The following is a 25,486-nucleotide window of genomic DNA, read 5'->3' on the forward strand; positions in this document are numbered from 1 at the left end:
CTTAATTAAAGACAATAAACGATTTTACGTACAAAATTTAAAAAATTATACAATAAAATGTATTGTAAAATCTCTATTTATTCTATCCTCTATAACAATTATATGACAATGAAAATAACCCAACAATATAAATACTCCTGCAATTTTATTCTAGGTTTAGAAGAAATGAGATACTATATGGAGCGGCTACTTCTTCCCCAAATATCTCTTCCTCCTTGGTCTTAATCTCAAGTATAATAAAACAGTAACAACAAGGCCAAAATAGATTATTAAAAAGGACAAAACAAAGCAATCAAAAAGAGTAAATACATTCATATACCAATATAACTAAAAAGAAATAATATAATTAAACTCTAAAATATACCAATATAACTAAAAAGAAATAATATAATTAAACTCTAAAACGAGTGAACGTTCATATTATCCATCACCAAGGATTTGAGGGAAACAAAACTAGGACTATAAATAACTAAGTTGGAATCATCATAATAGATCTCCGCGTTTGCGATCTGTCGCATAGGTTTAGTCGCGTCATTCGGGTAGTAGAATAGTCGAGCAGATTTATCCAATGAGAGTAAGATCCCGCCATCTTGCAATGCTTTAATGGGATAAAGCTTATCATGCTCATTTCCGAGTAGTAGAATTTCATCAATAATATCACCAATTTCATCCTCGTTAACGTGCTCACGCATATTATATTTTAATATATGACGAAGAATATCATAATCAACATGGAAATCTAGTGCAGTGCGCCCCATTTTGAATGCGTAGAATTCCACAAGAACACTGTGAACTTTGTCTACTGGCATATTTTCATGATATCTGAATGCATGACGAACACGTTGACCAATTTCGAGCATTCGCATATCTCTCTTGATAACATAATCAAGAGTCCAAGATTTGTCATCTCCATATTCTTTCATGCACCATATTTTAATCCCTTCTTCATATGTATCATCACTGAAGCACAAGAGACCCCCCAAATCAGATATGGAGTAATACTGAAAATCGCCTTTTTGTTCAGGACAAGAAAAAGAGGTAAATAGCTCTGTTTCAAGATCGAGACAAGAAATCCTAGCTTTGCGACTATCAAGTACAAGCCAGTGAAGATTCCCATTAACAAAAGCAACCTCGTATTCCACGTCATACTCAAACTGGCTCCCAATCGCGATGCTTTTCCACTGCCCCGTGCCTAGAGTGTATACTTGACACGTATTTTGAGATTGAGAAATCATAACAAGCTTGTGTTGACCACTTTTGCTTACACCAAATCCAAAAGCATATTCCCGCAAATCACACTCAAGAATAAAAGTGACATACTCACGAGTGATTGGATTGCATATGAATAGTCCAGATGCGGAGATCAAGTTGATCATGAAGAGCAAGCCATTAGCTGAGCTATGTATAAACGAGTTAGGGTTTGGCCATTTATGGGAGAGAACCAAACTATTGGGTGTGTTTTGTATCACTTCATTATCATCAATAAACCCCAAGAGGGAGAAGGTACTGTATGAGAATGTGAGGTCCTCAACGGTGGGGAGGCGGCCCGAGGACAAGGCCGCATGACGAGCATGCAACGGGCCAAATTCAGGGGACTGCACCAGATCGCGCCATGCCTTGCAAACACACTTGGACCTCATGATGCTTCGAGCGGGGAGTCTTGACAGGATGTCCACCGTGATTTCTCGTGGAAGATCATTGAATCGATCTCGATTCTTGATTTTCATATTTTGGAGCAATTGATGTATGTAACGCTTCGATTTTCCTACTTCTACAACTATATATATTTGTTAATTTATGTGGCGATATTAATTTGTTAAGTACGTGATTCCTATATTTTATGATTATTTAAAAATATATTAAATAATATTTACCATAACTCAATGTAATTATGACCAAATTTTTACTCCATATATAAAATATATACTCCAAAATCTTGTTTCCATGTTAAAAAATTATAATTACCATAATTCAATAAAATTGAAATCTAGTAGTACATTGCATCGATCCTAATAAATATAATTTTAATTATGTTTAAAGTAGCCTACCTAATGCTAGGTTATGTATATTAGTTAATGATATAACATTATTAAATGAGTGTTACTTAGAGATAAAAAAATAAAAAAAATAATAGTGCATTGTGGATGTACATCGCATCCATCCTAATAAAATTATAATTATGTGTTGATAGGTACGAAGATAATGGTTGAAATTTTTTATTGTTTACAATAGATAATAATTTACAATTTGTATTTTATCCTTCACTTTAGGTAGATAATAATTTATAATATTGGAAAATATATTGTGTAAAGATAAACTATGATGTTAGGTAAATATTGCTTAGGTGTTTTGAACCTCCAAAAGTAAAAAAATGATAATCGTTATGGAAAGCGGAAAATAGCGATTATAAATAAGATTATATAATTTGTTAATGGAATTTTATTTCTATCTTTCACATGCACAATTAATTATGATTCTATGATTTTTATACACTACCATCGCCCCAACTACTTTGATTCCTTATTGAAAAATGCGGTGTGAAATGGAGGAAACGTATTTTAAGAGAAATACTTTATAAAGATAAACTATGATGTTAAATAAATATTGCCTTGGTGTTAATTGTTATGAAGTTTAAATCCCCAAAAGTAAAAAAAAAATGGTAATTATTATTTATTTTTTTTGTAATTATAAAGTGTAAAATGAAGTCGGAAGTATAAAGATTTATATCCTATAATAAAAACATTGCAATTTTTTAATGGAAAGAGGAAAAGAGCAATAAATAAGATTATAAATTGGTTAATGGAATTTTATTTCTCTCACATTATGATTTTTATGCACTACCAATGCCCCAACTACTTTGGTTCCTTGTTAAAGATTGTGGAAAATATATTATATAAAAAAACTATGATGATACATAAATATTGCCCAGATGCATTGAACACCCAAAAGTAAAAAAAAAGGTAATTAAATTTTTATGGAAAGATGAAAATAGCAATAAATAAGATCATAAATTTTGCTAATTTAATTTTATTTCTCTTTCAATACACAAGTTATGATTTTGAATTTTACTATACACTACCATTGCCCCAACAACTTTAATTTCTTATTGAAGAATGTGGTGTGAAATGGAGGATACGTATTTTAAGAAAAATACTGAAAAATATATTTTATAAAGAGAAGTTTGATCCCCAATCGGCCAAAAGCAAAAAAATTGTGTAATAAAAACATTGCATTTTTTTTATGGAAACAGGAAAAGAGCAATAAATAAGAATATAAATTGGTTAATAGAATTTAATTTCTTTTTCACGTACACAATTTATGATCCTATGATTTTTATGCACTACCAATGCCCCAACTACTTCGATTCCCTATTGAAGATTGTGGAATAGATATTTTATAAAGATAAACTATGATGTAATTGGTGATTTTTTTGTAATTATTAACTGTAAATGAAGGAGGAAAATAACAATAAATATTCCCTAGTGTGTTTTGGACCCATAAAAAGTTAAGAAAAAGTTGGTGAATCTTTTTGTAATTATTAAGTGTAAATTGAGGAGGAAAATAACAATAAATATTGCCTAATGTGTTTTGGACCCATTAGTTGAAAAATTGGCTCTCTTTTTTTTGTGAATTATTAAGTGTAATTGAGGAGGAACATAGCAATAAATATGGCCTAGTGTGTTTTGGACCCACAAAAATTTTAAAAAATTGGTGAATCTTTATATTAACTATTAAGTGTAAATTGAGGAGGAAAATAGCAATAAATGTTGCCTAGTGTGTTTTGGACCTATAAAAATTTAAAAATTGGTGAATCTTTTTGGAAATATTAAGTGTAAATCAGAAGGAAAATAACAATAAATATTGCATAGTGTGTTTGGGACCCACTAAAAGTAAAAAAAAATAGTGATATTTATTGTAATTATTGTGTAAATGAAGAAGGAAAATAGCAATAAATAAGAGATCATATTCTTCATGGCAAAAGTAAAATAGAATACTCCCTCCGTCCCAGTCTCTCAGATAATTCGACCCAATATTTCATTTCGAACCGTCCCACATAATTTGTCTCACTTCACTTTTACCATATTGGTAGTGGACTCCATATTTCACTAACTCATTCCTAGTCACATTTTATTATAAAACTAATACTTTAAAAGTAGGACCCACATCCCACCAACTTTTTCAACTCACTTTCCATTAGGTTTCTTAAAACCCGTACCGGGTCAAAATGTCCCGAATTAACGGAGGGAGTACTTCCTATACTTTAACCCAACTATTACCAAAATTATTTATCAATAAAAAAATTCGTTATATCATCAATTGAAATTTTTTGTAGTCATTTAGCCTAACTTGAAAATAAATAAAAAATATTTTGTATTAATTGTGTGTTTTACCCACATAATGGTTGATTAACCAACTAATTAATGGGATTAATTCTAAATCCAAAATCATAATGAAATCACAAAACAGTAAACCTCTGAAAAAAAATGGTGACTTCTCAATCGAAATCAAACCCTCATCATCTCCACCCAAATGTTGCGGAGTAATTTCTGTAATCAATCGAAGAAAGCAGTCGTATTCTCCTACTCTGTGGCAGAAATTAGGAATGAGCCTTCAGTTCTATGTTAGAGTTCATGAATTAGTTTGTTTTGGCTGTGTTTTGAGCTATGAAGAAAAAAAGAAAACGAAATTCAAGCCAGTGTGGCGAAGAATTTAGGGAATGCAGATGTTTTAATTGAGCAATTAGGAATTACAGGTGAAAGTGAAAGGATGCTTTGCCGGATTAGCAATGCGACGCTGAGGTATGAACATTTTGGAATTTGGTTATTTGATTTAACTACATTTGTTGAAATCAAATCGGTTCAAGTAGAATTTGTGCTAAATCATATTTATGCTTTTGTTCCAGGTCTTGATCGTATAGTGATTATTAGTCTGATGTGAAGCTGTGTTATGCTTAGGATCTAGTTGTGATGAAGGTCTTCATGTTTTGGTTATTGCTAATTGGAATGTGATTATTTGAGAATTCTACATATCAGACTAATGTGGACAATAATTTTCTTAAGACTAGAAGGAAGTAAGAGCAAATGGTTAGAAATTAGAATGGAGCTTCACTATAATCGACGAACCCTTCTGTAGTGCATGGCTGTGTGTTTAGTACATTTATGTAATGTAGCTGTTGAACTTTAATGGCATCGTTTATGATTCTTAATATCTGATTGAAGATTTGAAGTGCCATCTATGCGATTGCAGTGTTAAGACTTAGCACTAACTCTTTGGTTTAGACGTGTAGTTAATAATCTTCACTTATAAGATATAGCGTCATATTGGAAACCTCATGTTTTCATCGAGGTGATGGGAGTATAGCTATTTTTGTTGATGGAACTAAGGATCGGAATCAAAGAATTTAATTAAGAGATATGGGTTCGGGTGCAGGTAAGGAAATCTCCACCAGTTTTTTGGTAAATATCTATGCCGGTATGAATATTACTGTGAGCTTGTACTATAAAGCAAATATATAGAAAATATAAGCTAAGATCATGATAGTATTGGGAACGTAGAAATGGTGTGAAAAATATAGGGGAAAGATTGAGAATATCATTAAATTTTTCGTATATTTTTACCTATTGATCTCTTTAAAATTAAGATATTGGATATTTACATGAACACCTTATATTTTTATACTTGGCAACTAGAGCTATTTGAACTTTAAGTATGTGGTTAAAGTAAGTAATTGGCTACACTCTGGTCATCCAAATATGCATGAGCGAGTGAAAAGCATTTTCCTTACTGGTTGTGCCCATATCTACATGCGTTTACATTTACGTTACAACTCTGTTTGGTGTATTGTAATCAGTAGCGGACTTACGTGAAATCAGCGCTCATTATGAAGCTGTTTTCAATTGAAAATCTTACACCAATGGTCTTGACTAGACTGTGAGCTAAAGGGATTTTTTTTGCGGTTTTTCCATCTCATTTTGAGAACATAAACAAGATTACGGATGAGATTGAGAAACTTTTTCTTAAAGTTCATATGAGATATTATATGGCGAACACTTTTATATTTAATTAATTGAATCTGCCAAGTATCATACATACATGAATACGCATCGTCATTTCTAACCGCCAAAAAGTCATTTCTACCGGAAGCACTTTACAATTTATCATCTTATTGATATATGCATTTTCTCTTTTATTTAAAGGCCTTTCTTTTATATTTGCTCTCCACACGCGTTTCATATCTGTAATATACTTTTGCTGACCTCATTTCATTGATTTTTGTGCAGCCCACATCGCTATATTAAATGCGTCTATTATAAATCACGCCCAAGTTCATCAGTTGCAGAAAGTGTGAAACAATGGAGAGGTCCCTCACCGAGCTACCTCCAGAAATTATCTCAGACATCCTCTCAAGGCTTCCCATCACGAGGCTGCTTACATGCAAAGCTGTATGCAAAACCTTTCTTGATGCAACATCCTCCAATCCATACTTCAACTCTCTGCTTTCATCAAAAATGCCCCTCTATCTCATAGTCCAGCTCGGAAACTCCACCCATCCTACAGGGTCAGTCCATTTGATTGACTCTGGACTAGATACTGCATTTTTGTCGACTGAGATGGCCGAATTGAAACCTTTGTTTCATATTCCGGATTATCCTGGCAGGTATCATAAGTGTTACAATATGTATGCTGGGGATCAAAATAATTTTTGTTTGGTTAATTCATGTGATGGATTACTGTACTTTGCTGAACGAAATTGTTGTGAGCGCTCATTTGTTTGTAATCCTTTAATGGAAGACTATCTAACTCTGCCTGAAGTTGTTAAGGATAGGAATCTGTTTCAGCTAACAATGGGGTCATGGTTTGGGTTTAGTGTGGGGGATAATCGATATAAAGTTTTGAGGACTTTAACCACTGTAGTTGGTAGACCTCAGGAATTTGGGTTCAAGCAGGTGTTTTCGGCTCAAATTCTTGTGGTAGGGTCATCTTCGTGGAGAGATATCGGAGAGCAGCCACCTTCCGAGCATCTTACATGGGATACATGCTTCATTCTCTTGGATGGATCTGTTTATTGGCTCTGCCAGCTTCCAGAGCTATCAAAATTTATAGTCTATTTTGATTTCCATCAAGAAAAATTTGGGGAAATTCCGTGTCCACCTGAACTCAGAAATGGTTGGCGAATAAATCGACATTATACAAGCATGGGAGTCCTTGGAGGTTGTCTATCTCTGGCTGTTAATGTTCAGTCACTTGACATATGGGTTTTGCAGAGGTACGGCAGTCAGGTGTCCTGGACCAGACAGTATGTTATTGATACATCGGTTCCTTTGGGGAATCGTCTCGTTCAAGGCACGTTCAAGCCCCTGCAAGTTCTCGACAATCGCTACGTAATACTGATGATCTGGTCTGCCCTTGCCATGTTGCGCTATGATTCGAAAGAGAAGACATTCAAGATTTTCAAGTTTTATGGGGTCGGGTCCGTCTGCAGATCTGCTCTACTCAAGCCTAGCCTTGTTCCTCTGATGGATGCCCTGCACATTGGCGATGGCGATGAGCAGAATTTCAAGTAGAAAAAGGTATGAATTTCCATTTTGGCACCACAGTGATTTCTTGCTTTGCAGATTAGTGGTTGTACTGTTTTGTCAATATGGTAGTTATGAGAACGCGTGTTGGTGTTCGTTTAATTGTGCTATTCTGCATGTACGTTACAACTTGTATACAGATAGGTTTCCATTCATCATCCCCAACTTCTTTGACGCTTTTCACATCTCCTAACCTTTTCTCTTTTTTTGCCAGAAGCATCCAGGTTGCGTGCTCGTGGTTTAGATCTTCCGCCTGAAAGCATTTGCCTGATCTCGAACGCACATCCAGTATCACCCTCTTCGATTTCAGACCTATGTTCTTCAATTCAGTACTGTTTTTTTGATGATTTTGTTTCTGCAGTGATGTACTGGTTCTTAAGTACATTTTTAGTATTCTGTTTGTCAAAATAAGTAGTGTGGTTATGTAATGTCAAATGTGGATTATTGGATCCTTCTGATTGCAATTTGCTTTGAATAAATGAAATATGAAATCAAGGTGTTGAATGCTGGTAAATTACTGTATTTGCTCTTATGTGTATGGCAAATGATTTTTAATATCTTTCTCTATTACTTTCAACCATCCGTTGTTAGAAGTCTCATTTGCTTTCGGCGATAACTTTTACCTTTAACTGAATTAGACAAGTGTGTTAAAAGTGGAATTCAAATCTCACTTTTTATTAGTTATATATTTTGAGTTAATTGACTTATGGATCGTGAAATTCGGTTATTAAAAATAAAATGAAACTTTTAATCGAGAACGAGGAGTACTATTTTTCATAAACAAATAAACTAAACTGAGAGTGTGAGGAAGTCTCACTTGCTTTAAACTCATTGAATTAGATTAGTGTTTATTAGTAAAATATAATACGCACCTTTAAGAATATGATATAATGGACTGTGATTGTGAATCTCACTTACAAAATATAAAATGAGACCGTTAAAGGTGCAAAGGGAGTTATGTTTTTCCTAGAAAATTCAAGCAAATAAACCAAACTTATAATACTAACTGTTAGAGGATTTCAGAAATTACTTAGTCAAAAATTTATAATGAAAATAAAAATAACAATAATAATAATAATTAAGGGCCCAACCGGGTTCGAACCGGTGACCTATTGATCTGCAGTCAATTGCTCTACCACTGAGCTATGGACCCTTGTTGTGCATAAATCACTTGTAAAATTAAATTGATTATAATATAAAACCATATTTTTTCATTAGTTTCTCATTAATTTCATAACATTTAAAATTAAAATCTAATCTAACAATAAAATCACGTCATTTTAGATGCATGGCCATCTTTCATTATCAATGATATCATCGATATTTCACTTTAATAACTTGTTATTTTATTCGGAAAATAAGTTACTGAAGTATATTTATACCTAAAAACGATTGATAGAGTTGACGGGTTGTTTTTAGTTGAAATTGTTAATAGTACCAAAACTTTAATGATAAATAAAAACAATTTAAAATCACTATAATAGCCGTAATAGTATGAAAATAATTCAGCCGAGCATCTTCTCTCATTCGCTATACTCTTGTATAAGTATAATAAAACAGCAACACCAAGGCCAAAATAGATAATCAGAAAGGACAAAACAAAACAATTATGAGTAAATACATTCCATAAAATAAGAAATAATAATATAACACAAGAGAAATAACAAAAAAAACACTATATAATAAAATCCTAAAACGAATGAACGCTCATATTATCCTTCACCAAGGATTTTAGGGAAACAAATAAATAACTATGTTGTGACAATTGCTTAAGACTTTCTTGATCTCTTGAATAGTTTTAGTCGAATTCGTGTAGTAAAATTGTTGAGCATATTGATTTAATGTGAGTAAGATCCCGCCATCTTCGAATGTTGAAATGGGATAAAACTTACTCCTACAAGTAACATGTCTATATAGCGGTCTCTTGATAACATAATCCTTAGTCCAAAATTTGTCATTGTCATACTCATTCAGCACAGGACTAGTGATGGGATCTGGAAACAAGCTTAGCGGTCGATCGGATGTTCTCCCCCTGACCGTTAAGTTGGTGGTAAAAGTACTCGCTTTCTACGAAGTCACAGTTCATTGTGATAAACATGCGTCTAGTTTATAGTTCGTAGCATCGATAACATTTTTGTTGTTGGGAATACCATAGGACAATGCCTTTTAGGGCACGTGGTGAAGATTTAGTTCTTTCTATAACATTTTTGTTGTTGGGAATACCCTAGTACTATTAAACCGCAATGCGTATATATTTTATTCAAAAATTCCAATAATAATATTAAACTCATGTGTTTAATAATTTAATACAGTATATTCTAATTTTCTTGGTTTTATTTAATTGCAATAATTCTCCTAATTTTACAGTATAATAAATTCTTAATTTTTTATAGTATAATCGTATGTTTGGATTATCTTATACACCAATTCATGATTATTTATGCATGCTATAAGCATTTAGAGCATCTCCATCCGTGCTCTTAAATAAGAGCACGGAGGTGGGCCCGGACCCACTTTTACTCCATGTCCTTAGACAAGAGCACAACATTCACATCCATGTTCTTCCGCAAGGACAAGCTCAAGGATCCCACCATTCTATTATTCAATTTAAATACTTCAATTACTAAAAATATTTCTACAATATAAATATACATTAAAATATAAAAAATACATAATTAAATCCTTAAAAAAAATAAAAATTACATAATTAAAATTCTAAAAATAAAAATACATAATTAAAATCCTAGAAAATAAAAAAATACATAATTAAAATCCTACAATTAAAAATTACATAATTAACGACTAAAAAATACCCCCGTGGACGACTAGTCCTCTATCCCCAATGTTCTTCGGAGACCCCGTATCATTGCCATATTTATAGATGAAAATGTGAATTTTGGAAAAAAAAAATTGAAAAAAAAAATTAAAAGTGTGTAGAATACAGATATAATTTATTGGGAAGTGGGAAACTATTTTTTTTATTTAAAAACAATTTTTTTTAATTAATTTTGATTTTTTTTTTAAAAAAAGAAAAAAATAAAATTGTCAACGGCTATATCATTGACCAATCGCAGCCCGCCACGTAAGCCTGCTCAGCGGCACAGACGGACAACGTGCAGAGGCGAGTAGCAGCCTCCTTGCCAACGACACCGACGGTGTCCATCGGCAAGGACAACCGTTGCAGATGCTCTAAATATTATGCTTAAAAATTATTTTAATTATTTATAAGTATGTCTTTGTTAACTTAGGTGAAATATAAATTATTATAATTATTTATAAGTATGTCTTTCTTCACTTAGGTGAAATATAAATTATTTTAATTATTTATAAGTATGTCTTCGTTAACTTAGGAGAAATATATATCTTCCTTTTTAAGTTTAAAGGCAATTGGCCAAAAAAGCATAAGATTTTGGTCGATTTCTGATCAATTTTCATATTTTCCTCAATTATCTATTTTTTAGGTTTTTCCGATTTAATTAATCGAAACTAATTATTTACAATTTATCTATCAATTAGATATTTGGGATATATTTATTGCACATAATCAAAACCCCACTATATTACATCATCATCAAACTCTATGACCAAACACATAGCCATCCAATCGGGCCGCGTCGATCCGGGCCGGGCCAACTCATCACCGAAACGGTCAACATCAAAACCATGGCCCATTCTATCAGTACAATGTTTTCGAGCTAACACGTATAGCCACTATCAACAGTAATTGACGATTCTACCCCTGGGATCGCGCTCCTCGCTGCTCCCCCCATCCGACGGCTCCGATTTCACGTCCTCCCCACGCGCCGCCGTCCGATCTCCTCCGCCGCCGCTTCTCTTGTACCGCTTCACCCCGATCGACACCCCGAACAGCCTCGGGCACATCTCCTCCAACACCTCGTCGTCGTCGTCCTCCTCCTCCGCGCTGCTGCACGCCGCCGCCGCCGCCCGCGCCTCCGGCATCAGCGCCAGCGCCTCCACCGGATTAGATCCGTAGCTCGACATCAGACTGTAAATGCTGCTGCACATTCCCCTCAATCGGCTCAGCTCCTGCCTCAGCTGCGAATTCTCTCTCCTCAATCTCTCGTTCTCCTCCATCATCTCCGGCGTCGATGTGCACTGCCGCGGCGGCGGAGTCGTCGCCGCCGCCGGGGAAGAGTTCGACGAGAGGACCTGCTCGTCGCCGGAGGTCGCAGGGGAGATCTGAATCGCTACCGCCGCAGGCACCGCCGTAGTCGCCGCCGCGGCGTTCGCAACCGAAATTTTACGGCGTTGGATGTCTCTGAGCAGCGCCTTTTCGCCTCTCCTGAAGCAATCGTTCGCGAATTCCCACCGATCGGGAACGATTTTCCGGAATCCCTGCAAAATCGAATCCGCAGAGACGGTTAATCGCGAATTCCGGTGAAACATTTCATCGGGAAATGACGCTGAAATTCAACTCACGTAGGTGTTGAGCTGACGAACAAAACTGGAGAAATTGTTGTGTTTGAAATATCTCGGCAGCAAATCCCTCGCGAATTCAGCCGGCCGCCACACGATGAAGGTCGTTCCATCTTCATTCCACGAGATCAAATCGTTGAAGCTCGGATCGTCCACCAGCTGATACGTTTTCGTCAGAAACGGCGTCGGAACCGACCTCTGCGACTCTCCTCCGCCGCTCCCCGCGCTGCCGTCGCCGCTCATCTCAGATGAACACGCGATCGATTTATGAATATTCAAACCCTAAAAAAAAAAAAAAAAAACTCAGTATGTTAATGCCAGAAAAATGTACAGCAGCATACACAATCCAGATTCTTCATCATTTACCATTCTCAGAGGCCAAAAACAAACACAAATTAACTAAAATTGCTGCAAATTAATAGACGTTTCAATTTAAAAAACAAACTCGTCATTAATCAGCTAATGCCTAACATAGATTAATATCAATTCACAATTGAGAAACAACGGAAAAGTTTCCTATAATCTATTAACGCATGAATAAATCCAGCAGTTTCAACTAAAATATAGACGATTCAATGCACTAATTAATCACGCATAGAAACAAATCTATCGAAATTAAATCTCCATATTACCTTCACAGCAAAAAATTCCACAACTCCAACGGTTATCTATCACAGCTTCGCTTCAAAATCTGCGATTATAGGCAACAACTTTCCGTATCTCGAATTCAATCTACAGATGAAATCTGAAGAACACGAAGAACCACACACACTGGAGGTGCGAGTGCGGAGGCGATGGAGTCTTTTTCTAGAAAGTTCGCAATGGGAGAAGAAGGGTGTGGAAAGAGCGGTTTAAAAATAGAGTAAATTAGGCACCAATTTAATTATTAATGTGGGAGAGAGAATTTGCCGGGCGTTCGAGAAGAAAAAGGGGCCGGTGGGGCCCGCTTGAGAAGCTACCAGAAGAATTAAAATAGATGAGATCTTCTCACTCTATTTTTAGTGCGACGTTCTATTAATATTTTAATAATTTTTTCCATAATATGGTGTAGATGAAATAATTTAATATGGTAATGTTGGTATGATTTTTTTTTTATTTCATTATCTTCTAAATTATTAGTGATGGTGTTAGTTTTAAATTACATAAAAAATAAACTTCTATTCATTCATTTTCTTATATTAGTAATAGATGGATGAATAAGAAATAAATCGAAATACATTTTTAGGGGCACGTTGCCACCATTCCTTAAAATAATATCATACCATCATTTTTAGCCAATTATTTGTACACGTAGACGAATAATAAGCTGCCACGTGGCAAAAAAATAAAAAAAAATCTGAAAAAGACGGCCAGCAATTTGTTGGTCTTTATCCAATAATTTTTCTTGTCCAGCAATATCCGACACTACTATGTAGCGTTTATAATATCAATGTATAAATGATATCACGGTGTCACTTTAAGAGAGGTTGTCATTCTAACACACACCTACATTTTTATATTGTTTGATAAATCAATTATAATTGAAAACTAATTATGAGAAATTGAATTATGACGTACTCTATAGAACGTAGCTTGGTAGGATAATTTTTCTTTGATTATTAATAACATGCTAAATGACTAGAAATGAATGATTTTTGTATAAAATAAAACAAGTGGAAATGAGACGTTGATTTAATGTGAATATAAAAATATCTTTCTTTTTCCAGAAGTTTCTTGCTTCGGTTGATGGAGTAAGATTCAACGTGAACATAGAAAATATCTTCTCTTCCAGAAGTTTCTTGCTTCGTTGGTGGAGGTTTCATCCTGTGCGGAAGGATCTTTGGAAAATAATGTGACTTCCGCATTATGAGTGTTGTACGCTTTGACCAAAGGGTTGATTCTCAATCATGACGGCGGCGTACAATGCTGAGTAGCGTTGGGGCAGGGTGCATAGGGAGGGTGGTGGCGCAGGGGACGGTGATTTTTATATGCTATTGATTTGGGAGATTTAATATGAGGTGTTATGGATAAGGACGGCTGGTGAAGTCATTGTAAGATTTTTTTAGCTTCAAATATAGTGATGTGTAAAATATAATTAAATGTCCATATATGGAATGTATACACATAACACATAGTAGGTTGGGGCAAGGCATAGGGAGGGTGGTGGCCTAGGGGGTTGTGATATTTTATGGCATGACTATAGTCTAGTCCTAAATAGAGTATATAGTTATTTTATGATATTGGTCTAACATATGTGTGTTTGAATCTTCTTATCTAGGAAAATTTAATCTATTTTTTGTTTTCTTCATTTAGTCAATAAAATAACTGGTCAACCTAAATCAAGTTATCTTTTATTTTTGAATAATAATTTTAAGTTTTTTAAAAATTAAACTAAAACACATCATAGGGGTGAGCATTCGGGTTGCGGTTCGATATTTTGCCAAAATCGAATCAAACCCGAAAAACCGAATTTAGTTCAAAATCTAAACCGAACCGAACCGAAAAATCAAAAACCGAACTTAAAAAACCAAACAAAACCGAAATTTTCAAAGAAAAATTTTACTGATAAATATAACTCCATATATTAATATATATATACTAATAGAATATAATTATATATAATATAAAATTAATTGAATATATATAATACATATTATATAAAATATATTAAAAGAATATATTAAATTACTAGAATAAATATATATAATATTATATTTAAAATATAATTCGGTTTTTCAGTTATTTTTTTCGCCCGGCCGAATCGAAAAACCGAAATTTTTGTATTTTTAAAACCGAATCGAACCGAAAAATCGAAAAAACCGAACCGAATTTCAAAATTTCGATTTGGTTCAGATATTCGGTTTTCGGTTTATTCACTCACCCCTACACATCATAGAAATTGGTTATCAACCAATAAAAGCCTATCCAAAAACTATTTCTTTCTTACCTTCCTCTTATTTCTCAAAAATCCTACTTCTGTCTCATTAAAAATAAAATATTTTTTAAAATGAAAACAATTCCATCTCTGCTTTTTCATTTCTTTTACTTTATTCTCTTATTAACTTACAAAAACACTACATAAAATCTCATGTCAAAAAGCCAAATATTTCATTTCTAACGTGACAGAGGGTGTATAATAGTATAACATTATAACTCAACTAGAACACAATTTATAATATAACTCAATTAGAACACAATTTATTTCGATTGTAATATCAGTATTCATAGAGGTAAATGCAATTACCAAAGCTTAAGGCCCTTGTCCACAATTCACCACAAATATTGATCCTTATCTTCGAATACCACGAACTTCAGGGGCTTATCTGCAAATTAATAAATACTGTGTATTCACCCATCCATTCACCATTCACTGCTGCCGCCATTTCTATCATCTTCAACGTAAGCTCTCTCTCTCTCTCTCTCTCTCTCTCTCTCTCAAACACACACACACACACACCATTGCCCACGCAGTCTGAATCCTATGCTGCCAAATTTTTGTCTTCAAAAACCGATGATATATATAAGCAAGTTTTTCAATTGTAGTCGAGGTGTTTGATAGAACGCCTAAGAGATGAATTAATTTCCCCAATTGTGCTCATCTTTCTGATTGATGGATAAAGATTTGGTTTTTCTTATTAATTGTAACTCTCTCCTGATTACAGAGCAAAGCCAGAAACCGATTGCGCCCCTGAAAATCAAGTAATCGTTTTTTTTTTCAATTGATTTGCAATTTGAAGTAGCTGTGGCAGTTAGTTGCAGATTGAATGAGAAATGCCTGCTTTAGCTGCAAGTAGAGTGCTTCTTCTTGTTGGTGACGCTGTATCATCAGGAAAATCCTGTGTGTTTTCACGTGTAACTCTTCGATACAGAAGATATGGTCGTGTTAGTAGCGAGAACAGCAAGTCTCTCACTCTAAAGAGTCTCGGATTCAAGAGTGAAGCTCCGAGGAGTGATGGAAATGAGAAAAACAAACTCAGTAAGGGGATTTCCACGATTGAGGTGCCTAGGAATAGAGAGAAAAAGGTAGCAATTCCTAGAGAAGCCAATGCAGTTAAGAAGAAAGAGAGGGTTGATGTATCTGCATTAGCTCCATTTGCTGCACAGTCTTTCTCGGAGCTCGGCCTTCCGCCTCTGTTGGTTGAGAGGTTGGGGAAGGCAGGCTACAACGTTCCAACAGACGTGCAGGCTGCAGCGATTCCCACTATTCTCAAGGATCATGATGTTGTTATACAGTCGTACACGGGTTCAGGAAAGACGCTGGCGTATGTGCTCCCTATTCTCTCGGAGATTGGCCCGTTCAGGGAGGATGACGAGCATAGGAGCAAGATGGGCGTGCAGGCAGTTGTCCTCGCGCCATCAAGGGAGCTCGGGATGCAGATTGTGAGGGAAGTTGAGAAGATTCTTGGACCTGAGGATAAGAGACTAGTGCAACAGCTTGTTGGTGGTGCAAACAAGTCGAGGCAGGAAGAGGGGCTTAAGAAGAACAAGCCTGTGATTGTTGTTGGGACGCCTGGTCGCGTTGCTGAGATAAGCGCGTCCGGGAAGCTTCAAACGCATAACTGCCAGTATCTGGTTTTGGACGAGGTGGATGAGCTGCTTGCGTTTAATTTCAGAGAGGATATGCACCGTATACTGGAGCACGTTGGGAGGAGATCCGGTGCAGGCCAGAGTGTCGCGAACAGCCCTAAAGCCAGGCGAGCAGAGCGCCAGACTATAATGGTGTCTGCAACAATACCCTTCTCAGTGATCCGAGCTGCTAGAAGTTGGGGTTATGAGCCTCTTCTCGTCCAGGCCAAGAGCGTTGTCCCTATTGAAAACATCCCTGCTCCTACGCCAATCAGGCCGTCTGAAACGCCTACTGACTCCACCTCCGGTGGTGCAACCACGCAGGGGCAGGTGCAGAGCCTACCGCCTTCGCTAACACACTACTACTCGGTCACACGGCTGCAACACAAGGTGGATGCGTTGAGAAGGTGTGTGCACGCACTTGATGCAAAATGCGTGATAGTTTTCATGAACCACACGAAACAGCTCAAAGACACGGTCTTCAAGCTGGAGGCACGTGGGATGAAGGCAGCAGAGCTGCACGGGGACCTCAGCAAACTGGCTAGATCAACGATTCTGAAGAAGTTGAGGAAAGGGGATGTGAGGGTGTTGCTAACCAATGAGCTCTCTGCTAGAGGATTGGATATTCCGGAATGTGATCTTGTGGTTAATCTGGAGCTGCCTACGGACTCGACCCATTATGCTCACCGGGCTGGCCGGACAGGGCGGCTTGGCAGAAGGGGCACCGTGGTTTCTATATGCGAGGAGTCGGAGGTTTTTGTTATGAAGAAAATGCAGAAGCAGCTTGGTGTTGTGATGGAATCTTGTGAGTTTGCTGAGGGAAAACTCAGTGTCAATGGAGATTAGAAATTGAATCTGCTCAATTGTTTTAACATCTATGATAAGGGAGCTTTAGTGAAATCTTGATACAAGTATAGGGAAGTTTGAGGTTTGTTTTTTTTATTGCAATATGTTGAAATCTGAAGAATTTTCTGTGTTTCTTCTCCAAAATGGTTTTTAATTGTGATAATTGCACCCAATAACATGCCATTTACGATAATCTGAATTTCAATGACAAACACTTGATAACTTTGTAATAAATCATAGAAAAGATGTTTCATATACATGAAAATTTCCATAAAGACTTATTGTATAATGGCAGCTTGCAGCATACCTAGCAGAAACAGCAGAATTTACTGATCTGACTTCAGTTTTTTGGTAATACATGGTAAAAGAAACCATTATTAACTGGAAGAATATCAACAATTCATGAAGGATATTACTCAAGAACAAGAACAAAACTGGTTTCAAAACTCACTCATTTTGAGGGAGTCAAGATTAACTTTTTACGATCTTCAAGTTGTGATGAACCTGGAGTATGACATTCAACAGAGCTTGAATCCCACTCCAAATCGAATGCACGTTCGAGGCGTCTTTCCACAGTAACCGATGAACCAGATCCGGTGTCACGGTAAGGCATGCGACGTCTCTTACTCATCAAACTTGAGTACCACATTGGAGGGCTAAAAGAGCGAGAGCCAATCCCGCTAGCTACTTCTCTGTATGTCTTCCTCCGTATGAATGAAGGTGTATTTCTGTAACTCATAGCAGAACTCTTAAGCATGGATTCAGGACTGTCGGTGTTGCTAGAGATAGACAGTGACAGGTTAGTTGGGTAGGAATCAACGAGCTGATGACCGTTCAGCTGAGGTGGATCAGAAGGTGATTGACTTATCCAGCTTCTCTTTCTGGTGTTTTTACTGTTGGCAGTGTATCCACATACAGACAGACTTAAACTGGTATCAACTGGCGAGTGATCGCACCTGTCATCTGTTACACATGGGCTGTTGTCTCTGGAAATTGGAGGAGATGTAAACGCCTTGCCATTGACGTTACTCACTTTCTCAGTACATCTGCAAGAATCCAGCAGAGCAGGTTTTGCCTCTGCATTGTCGAAGGCCATGATCATTGAACAGGAACCAACGGGCTTCTGAACAACCGTTTTCTGGTCTGCATCAGGCGATATTATGCCACTTTCCATTGCCACAGGAGGCAAATTCAGATCAGGCCTCTTCCTAACCGTGCAATTCCAGTGATTTTTTATAGCATTATAAGTCCTGCCAATGCCAATATACATTGTCAAATGCTAATCGACTACATTCACATTAAACAGATGGGAATCAAGGGATTCAAGAACATAACCCTCAAAATACTCATGGCTAGACTAAGGGCGGGACAACCTTTTGTTCCCTTCAATAAGTCTAAAAGAGCAAAGATATATAGTTATTCTTTACGTAATTAAGAACCACCTTCGAAAGTAAAAAGATTCAACAAGAACGATTCAAGTAACAATATCCTTCACATACACATGTTAAGTTTCTAGATGCAATTACTGTGCAGAAATGAAAACTTAAAATAGATACCTACCTTCCAGGGAGAAACTTTGCAATTTCTGACCATTTGTTACCAATTAGTTGATGGTAGTGTCTTAAAGTTTCTTCCTCCGTCTTCGTCCATGGGTCTTTATTGATTGCTGGATCCAAGTGATTATGCCACCTAGACAGTTATGTAGAGCAAATCAGAAGAAGAAGGAAGTAACCTTTATAACGATAAGCATACAAATCAGAGATCACAGTAATGCTTCAATGCAAGACTGTAAAAAGCACTTTTAACTGTTCTGACAAGCGTGTTAAGAGCTAGTCGTCAACATGCAAGTATATACCAGAAACATCGCCAAACCAAACATTAAAATCATGAAAACATAGAAGAGGTGACACTATATCCTGAAGTTTTGCCTATCACCTTTTAAGAAATCAAACATGAACCTCAGCTTTGAATAGGATTATTTGTCTTGATACATAAAATTTTAGTTCTGCATTTCTTTCAAGATAAAGTATTATTTCGACACCAAAAAATTGATGACCATTTGGCATCAACTAGAAAGGATGCAGAGACATGGAAGTGATCTAATATATAGTATAAAACAAGCTAATTACACATACTTCCAACAGGTTCATTTCATTTGTAGAAGAGTACACCACTATAAACTTATCACTCCGTCCAAAAAGCACAATCATCCTTCTTTTTGTTATATAGCAGTTGCCAAGATGAAACTGGTAACGTGGAAGCATATCTAAGAGATAATAGGTGGCTAATTAAAGAAATGTGTACTTTGAACCATAAGACTAAGATGTCTGAAGTTTATAGTTTATACCCCATCAAAAATCAATAAGCATATGCATATAAATCACCTTTCGCGGCACTGCTTTCCATTTCGACCATCTACAAAGTTTGCAATAAATGACCATTTTTTATTACCAAACCTCCGAACGAACTCTATAACACGGTCATCCTCCTGAAGAGTGAGAGGAAAGAAACCAATATTGCATTAGAATCTGATGCTCGGTTAGAGGTTTATGTTACACAGAAATCATAGCAGTAAAATGAGGAAATAGCCATACCGCCTTTGTCCAAGGGCTTTTTATGAGGTCTGGATGCAAAACCTTCTGCCAACGGTGCAAGCATTGAACATCTGTCCGTCCAGGAAAGTGTTCAGCTGCAAGAGAAAATATCAGTTGGTCAACGATGCCAAATTTTTAGAACAATATGAGAGTGATAGCTGATCAAAAACTAGAATCTCTACAGGACATGCACATCATGTATTAATGGCTACAAGACATGATATAAAAGCTATTTAAAGATTAGGAGATGAAGTTGGAACTAAAATATAAAGGCAAACTGTCCACCAGATTCAAAACTCATATACTGGCTTCCATATTTCAAATTAGAGCCATTAAGACACTAGATGACGACCTCATATTATTAGAATAGATAACGGATTTTACAGGACAAATTGATCTCCACAACTTAAGAAGAAGCAGAGAACATTGAGAGTTCATATTGGAAAGAAAGATTCACTCAGTACAAGTATACGAGAAGGCAATAAAATCCAATCAATGAGAGAATGAGATTTGGTACAAAGGCATCAAAGATGGGCAAGACGTGTTTAAGAAAGTTATTGCAAAGTAACTAGAATGAAAACACGACACTGCAGACTCACATATTTTTTTCCAGTTCCTGGCCTTGAACCACTTCACTACTTCAGCAAGCCGCTTATCCTGCCAAAGCATATAGTATCAATTATCATCTCAGGTAAAAATAGAAAAGAACTCTATTGGTGTCAGCAGTAAATTCCAGTATTTAATAACTCAAAACAAGAATTCATCTTTCATCAACAAAAATGGTCCTAACTCTGGATTGACAACTTTCCCTAATTAAACATATTTAAAACAACTATATATGGAACATCCTTATCATTCCAACAAGTGTGGTGTGGCAAAATTACTACTTGTATTTAAAATCCCAAACTCAAGATGTAAAAAAAAGGGCAGACTTTATTTCAAATTGATTTCATGATCACATCTAATTGGGGTTTGTCACAGATCAAAAACTAGATGCTTACCTCATCATCCGTCCAGCCTGCTTTGGAGGAACGCTTTGGAGTTAGGGAAGATCCCCCGGCATTTGAACTACACACAAAAACATAATATAAGGTAGTAGTATTAAAGAAACAATATTGTGATGACTTTTTCATTCTTTGAAATTCAATCACCATTTTCCCAATATAATCGTCCCCACTCCTCACCACGAATAACCCAATTACAGAGCAGAGATCATCACAGAAGGGACACTTATCATATTAAGCTATACTCTCTTCCATCCACAAATAACTAAGAATAAAACAGAGAGTGGGGAAAACATATAACTCTGAGCCAATGATGTAAATTTTTATATCGTAACACAAAAGGGAAAGATGCATACCGAGAATCATACGAAGATTTTGGAGTCACAGCATCATATTTAGTGTGGTAAAATGCTGAATACCAAGGAATCCCAACATGATTCATCAACTCTTCTTTGGGTATTTCCTTTTTTACTTGGATCATAACTTCCTTCTCAACGGCCTATCAATCTTCAACAAAACCAAAACATAAAAAAATCCAACATATTTTTCACTAATAAAACATTTAGAATCAGGTGTGCATTCACAAACATCCATAAAATCTTCATAACATCTTCACCCTCAAACATGTAAACAGGCCATCAATAAAGCATCAAGGCTCTACTTTGTCAGTAAAACCCCCAATTAATAAACGGCTGTTGATCTAACAGTTACCTTCAATCAATGCTACACTGATAACAACACACAGAGACCAAATCAAGCTCAAACAGTCACAAACATAAGAATGGCAAACAAATCCCCACAAATTAGCAAACCACATGATCACACTCTCAAAACCCCTCGGTTTCAGAATCTCGGCGATTTTCCAATTCCAATTCCAATTCCAATTAAACCGCCAAAAAGCAATCGACTAAAAGTAAACGTAAGTAACAGAACACCAAACCTGAAAATTGGCGTTTCATCAAGCTCCAAACCACATCCAATTTCCGAACCGAACGAAGACGGAAAGCATCGAAACGAGATCATGCACCGCTAGCATTCAATGCGGCGAGCTAGATAAACACCTGTAATCGCAAATGAAACAGCAATTCTCTTCAGAATCCGCAAATAGAGATAGGAATTCAATGAGGAAAACTCACACAAATAGAGAGAGTTATGGAAGCGGTGAGACGATGATGATTGATGACGGAGACATTGAGAGAGGAGAGAGCTCTGTTTCAAATAAGCAGCGAACCCGCCATTATATTTACAGTGTCATTATTTAAAGGAATTTATATCTCTCATTTAATGCTATTTTCCTCTTTTAGAGAAGGGAATTTACTAACAACTTTGCCTACTAAATATTCTCTAAGAATTTAATTAGTTGTTGAGGTTGTGCACTATCTCCGTCCCTCAAATATTGTCCCACTTTAATTACAACGGTATATGTAAAATTCATACCTTTGTCGTACCTTAATCTACCGGTAAGGTATCATACCGTATCGAAAAGTGCGGTATGCCGAAAATTCGGTATTTTCCGTTTTATTCACCTCAATATTCAAAAGAATCAAGTACGAATATGCTCAAAATACATTTTAAAATTTATTTATACTAATTTTCCGTTTTATTAATAATTAAGCTATATACATTAAGTAAAATAATAATGATGGGCCCAAACAAAATTATTTTAGCTGGAAGCCCAGCCCAATATCATAAAGCCTAGCCCAACTCCTCTCCCTTCACTAACTGTTCTGCAATTCCTCCCCAAATCGGCATAACCTGAAATTTCCACCTTCCGGCGTGAAGGAGAAGCGGCGACGGTGAGTGTTCTGTACACTAAAATTAGGGCTAAAACGTTTTTTTTCTGAATTCAATATATGTATTTCACATTCGGCAAATAAATAAATTAAATTGCGTATTTAGAAATTAATTAGGGCGTATGTTATCGTTTTCGTTTTCGTATCTGTGCTTCATATGTGAGAAGGGGAAATCAATTGACATAACTAGTCATAATGCGCGGCAGTTTTCTTATGCTTTGATTACTGCAATTTAGAGACTCCGAAAATTGTGATTCAATTTGTGTATTGGCTGCTATTTTGCTATAATCTCCGTTGAAAGGTTGATAAGTATTGAGGATGTGTGTAAAACCATATGTAGGTAATTATTAGTATGAAGAAGTCCAAGGATCCGTTTGAGATTGCTTTCGAGGAGCAGGAGGAATCGCCACCGGAGTCGCCGGTGGGTATTGATGAGAATGAATCACAAGCTGCAGCGGGGCCCGGTGGTGGGGATCAAGACATGAATGCGAATGATCTTGCCGCTGGTCCGTCAACTGCAGCTGCTGGGTCAGTTCCCATGGAGACAGCTGCCCAAGTTGGCAAGAATAAAGAAGAGGACGAGGACGAAGAAGAAGAGAACATGGATGTTGAGCTTGGCAAGCTTCGACCTAGTGGTGATCCTACGAAAACAGCTAAGATGCAGTGAGTTGGCTAACTTATCGGTGTTGTCGTTCTGCTTATATTGTCTTGATTTTTACAGCTTGTGGTTTTGTTAGCAATGCTGTTTAGAGAGTGATTAAATGGGGGTTTTCGCAGGGGAACTTATTTGTTGAAAGTAATGTATATGTTCTGATTTGGTGGTTGACCCTTATATTTGAGATATGCAAGTATGCTGAGAAGCCTACAAGGCTTGATGTTTCCCGCTTGTGGTTTTGTTAGCATTGCCATTTAAGGAGTGATTAAAACATGGGGGTTTCTCAGGGAACATATTTGTTGAAAGTAGTGTATATGTTCTTATTTGGTGGTTGATCCTTATATTTGCAATATGCAAGTATGCTGAGAAGCCTGCAAGCATTGATGTTTCCCGCTTGAGGTTTTGTTAGCAATGCCATTTAAAGAGTGATTACATGGGGGGTTTCTCAGGTGAACTTAATTGGTGAAAGTAATGTATATATTATAATTTAGTGATTGATCTTATATTTGAGATATGCAATTATGGTCGGAAGCCTACAAGGCTACAACCATTGTCTGCCGTTTGTGGAGAACTTTTTTACCTAACATTTGTTTAACATGCATGTACATTTATCTGTTGCATAAACTACCCGAGGATTAATTTAGATATAAACTAAAGACATGCTTGGTATGATGGAATGGAATGAGTGGGGAATGAAATGAAAATGGGTATGCAATGGCTAATATAGTGGGAATGGAGGTTGAGTCACTTGAGTGCCAAATGGAGGTAATACTAAGCAAAGAACTGGAATCACCATTTCATCATACCAAACACCTCCTAAGTGTTTCTGATGAGGTTGCAGGTGACACTGCAAATGGAATTGGATAGCTACAGATCTCAAACTGAGATTTTTCTGAAATCTCTATAAGATTATTTGCGTCTCTTGTGTGCATAATTATTAAGAGTATTTTCTTGCTTTGCTCAATTTTTGTTAATACTGTTTGATGTTCTTATTATCAAATAAGATGCAGGTGTTGGTTTCTCTCTATTTATTTCATCCCTTATCTTTGTCAGACTCAGTTTATAAGATCAATTAACAATAGTTTATTGTTCAGGGAAATTTTGTCTCAGTTTACAGAGGAGCAAATGAGTAGGTATGAATCGTTTCGAAGATCTGGATTTCAGAAATCTAACATGAAAAGGGTATGCATAACCTCATTGCTGTTTGTAATACCCATTCATCAACAAATTGCCACTCCATCTTCCATTTAAATTATGGTCCATCTCTTTTCACATGAGATCATAGTTTTCCTGTCCAATATCTGATATAGTGTGATGCTTGTATTCTTAAATCCAGTTATTAACAAACATGACTGGAAGTGCTAAGATCTCCATACCTATGACTATTGTGGTATCTGGAATAGCAAAAATGTTTGTTGGTGAGCTTGTCGAAACAGGTACAATTGCTTTTATCCGTAATACCCCAACACCCCCCCCCCCTCTCCCTCTCTCACATTTTCAGAGTTATGGTTGCAGCCAGAGTAGTGATGTCGGAGAGAAGGGATACAGGGCCGATCAGGCCGTGCCACATGAGAGAAGCATATCGTAGACTAAAGCTTGATGGCAAAATCCCCAAGAGATCGGTACCTAGGCTTTTCCGATGAAAGAAGCACCAATGTCTATGCATCATCTCCTTGTCTACTTTAAAGAATATGCATATGATTTTATTTAGGGTCTATTTGTTTGTCAGGATTAAATCTCATTCATTGATTTTCATATTTTGATGTATAGCAGCTTTATATAGTATTATTTAGGTATTTAATAGGTACTATTATTTTATACAAATATAGCTGCAAACTAATAAGTAATTATAAAAACTAATTTTAATGTAATTTTAAAATTATGAATTGTACTACAATTATTACTCCTTATAGTATATTAGAATTTTTTTTATTATGTATCAAATTAGCCAATTACTAAAATGATGAATTATGATAATAAAAATATTTTTCAATTAAGCAAATATTCATATAATTTAAATATTCTAAATACTATT

General features: G+C 36.1%; 6 protein-coding genes and 1 non-coding gene across 10 annotated transcripts; 3 read left to right on the plus strand and 4 right to left on the minus strand.

Annotated features, from left to right (window-relative positions):
* Positions 1-398: 398 nt before the first annotated feature.
* Positions 399-1,727, minus strand: LOC125193249 (F-box protein At5g49610-like). The gene has a single exon (XM_048091015.1). It carries the CDS (start codon positions 1,725-1,727, stop codon positions 399-401), a length of 1,329 nt encoding a protein of 442 aa, XP_047946972.1.
* Positions 1,728-4,459: 2,732 nt separating this feature from the next.
* Positions 4,460-8,061, plus strand: LOC125193566 (F-box protein At3g07870-like). 4 transcript variants are annotated; one of them, XM_048091395.1, is made up of 4 exons: positions 4,460-4,799; positions 6,282-6,658; positions 6,923-7,571; positions 7,792-8,061. In XM_048091395.1, exons 2-3 carry the CDS (start codon positions 6,354-6,356, stop codon positions 7,563-7,565), a joined length of 948 nt encoding a protein of 315 aa, XP_047947352.1. In that variant the 5' UTR covers positions 4,460-4,799; positions 6,282-6,353; the 3' UTR covers positions 7,566-7,571; positions 7,792-8,061. The 4 variants fall into 4 exon arrangements, with proteins under 4 accessions (XP_047947352.1, XP_047947349.1, XP_047947351.1 ...); XM_048091392.1 differs by having other exon boundaries at positions 6,282-7,571; XM_048091394.1 differs by having other exon boundaries at positions 6,282-7,571; positions 7,795-8,061.
* A 597-nt stretch (positions 8,062-8,658) lies between these two features.
* Positions 8,659-8,730, minus strand: TRNAC-GCA. Its single transcript has one exon. It is a non-coding gene; the product is annotated as a tRNA-Cys (tRNA).
* Positions 8,731-11,118: 2,388 nt separating this feature from the next.
* Positions 11,119-12,879, minus strand: LOC125197404 (heat stress transcription factor B-2b). Its single transcript, XM_048096142.1, has 3 exons — positions 12,647-12,879; positions 12,018-12,296; positions 11,119-11,933 (listed from the first exon to the last, which is right to left on the minus strand). The coding sequence occupies exons 2-3, from the start codon at positions 12,255-12,257 to the stop codon at positions 11,292-11,294; spliced, it is 882 nt and encodes a 293-aa protein (XP_047952099.1). The 5' UTR covers positions 12,258-12,296; positions 12,647-12,879; the 3' UTR covers positions 11,119-11,291.
* A 2,463-nt stretch (positions 12,880-15,342) lies between these two features.
* LOC125196180 (DEAD-box ATP-dependent RNA helicase 47B) lies at positions 15,343-17,537 on the plus strand. The gene is made up of 2 exons (XM_048094588.1): positions 15,343-15,392; positions 15,656-17,537. Exon 2 carries the CDS (start codon positions 15,765-15,767, stop codon positions 17,403-17,405), a length of 1,641 nt encoding a protein of 546 aa, XP_047950545.1. The 5' UTR covers positions 15,343-15,392; positions 15,656-15,764; the 3' UTR covers positions 17,406-17,537.
* Positions 17,538-17,635: 98 nt separating this feature from the next.
* LOC125196992 (transcription factor MYB3R-5-like) lies at positions 17,636-22,232 on the minus strand. The gene is made up of 9 exons (XM_048095679.1): positions 22,140-22,232; positions 21,944-22,064; positions 21,360-21,510; positions 21,001-21,067; positions 20,599-20,656; positions 20,000-20,094; positions 19,790-19,893; positions 18,966-19,094; positions 17,636-18,655 (listed from the first exon to the last, which is right to left on the minus strand). Exons 3-9 carry the CDS (start codon positions 21,482-21,484, stop codon positions 17,857-17,859), a joined length of 1,377 nt encoding a protein of 458 aa, XP_047951636.1. The 5' UTR covers positions 21,485-21,510; positions 21,944-22,064; positions 22,140-22,232; the 3' UTR covers positions 17,636-17,856.
* A 500-nt stretch (positions 22,233-22,732) lies between these two features.
* Positions 22,733-25,218, plus strand: LOC125196246 (transcription initiation factor TFIID subunit 11). The gene is made up of 5 exons (XM_048094685.1): positions 22,733-22,799; positions 23,137-23,459; positions 24,546-24,633; positions 24,788-24,887; positions 24,967-25,218. The coding sequence occupies exons 2-5, from the start codon at positions 23,149-23,151 to the stop codon at positions 25,092-25,094; spliced, it is 627 nt and encodes a 208-aa protein (XP_047950642.1). The 5' UTR covers positions 22,733-22,799; positions 23,137-23,148; the 3' UTR covers positions 25,095-25,218.
* The last annotated feature ends 268 nt before the right edge of the window (positions 25,219-25,486 follow it).

Source organism: Salvia hispanica, chromosome 6, assembly GCF_023119035.1.
Source record: "Salvia hispanica cultivar TCC Black 2014 chromosome 6, UniMelb_Shisp_WGS_1.0, whole genome shotgun sequence".
NCBI lineage: Eukaryota > Viridiplantae > Streptophyta > Magnoliopsida > Lamiales > Lamiaceae > Salvia > Salvia hispanica.

Excerpts from the sequence above, each read along its gene's own strand:
- LOC125196992 (XM_048095679.1), bottom strand. The coding sequence starts at position 21,484 with ATGATCCAAGTAAAAAAGGAAATACCCAAAGAAGAGTTGATGAATCAT. Across the intron at positions 20,095-20,598 it reads CAGGAACTGGAAAAAAATAT|CTGAACACTTTCCTGGACGG; the intron begins GTGAGTCTGCAG and ends TTTCTCTTGCAG. Across the intron at positions 18,656-18,965 it reads GCAAAGTTTCTCCCTGGAAG|GACTTATAATGCTATAAAAA; the intron begins GTAGGTATCTAT and ends TGGCATTGGCAG.
- LOC125196246 (XM_048094685.1), top strand. The coding sequence starts at position 23,149 with ATGAAGAAGTCCAAGGATCCGTTTGAGATTGCTTTCGAGGAGCAGGAG. Across the intron at positions 23,460-24,545 it reads ACGAAAACAGCTAAGATGCA|GGAAATTTTGTCTCAGTTTA; the intron begins GTGAGTTGGCTA and ends TTTATTGTTCAG. Across the intron at positions 24,634-24,787 it reads AGAAATCTAACATGAAAAGG|TTATTAACAAACATGACTGG; the intron begins GTATGCATAACC and ends TCTTAAATCCAG.
- LOC125197404 (XM_048096142.1), bottom strand. The coding sequence starts at position 12,257 with ATGAGCGGCGACGGCAGCGCGGGGAGCGGCGGAGGAGAGTCGCAGAGG. Across the intron at positions 11,934-12,017 it reads TTCGTCAGCTCAACACCTAC|GGATTCCGGAAAATCGTTCC; the intron begins GTGAGTTGAATT and ends TCGATTTTGCAG.
- LOC125193566 (XM_048091392.1), top strand. The coding sequence starts at position 6,354 with ATGGAGAGGTCCCTCACCGAGCTACCTCCAGAAATTATCTCAGACATC.
- LOC125196180 (XM_048094588.1), top strand. The coding sequence starts at position 15,765 with ATGCCTGCTTTAGCTGCAAGTAGAGTGCTTCTTCTTGTTGGTGACGCT.
- LOC125193249 (XM_048091015.1), bottom strand. The coding sequence starts at position 1,727 with ATGAAAATCAAGAATCGAGATCGATTCAATGATCTTCCACGAGAAATC.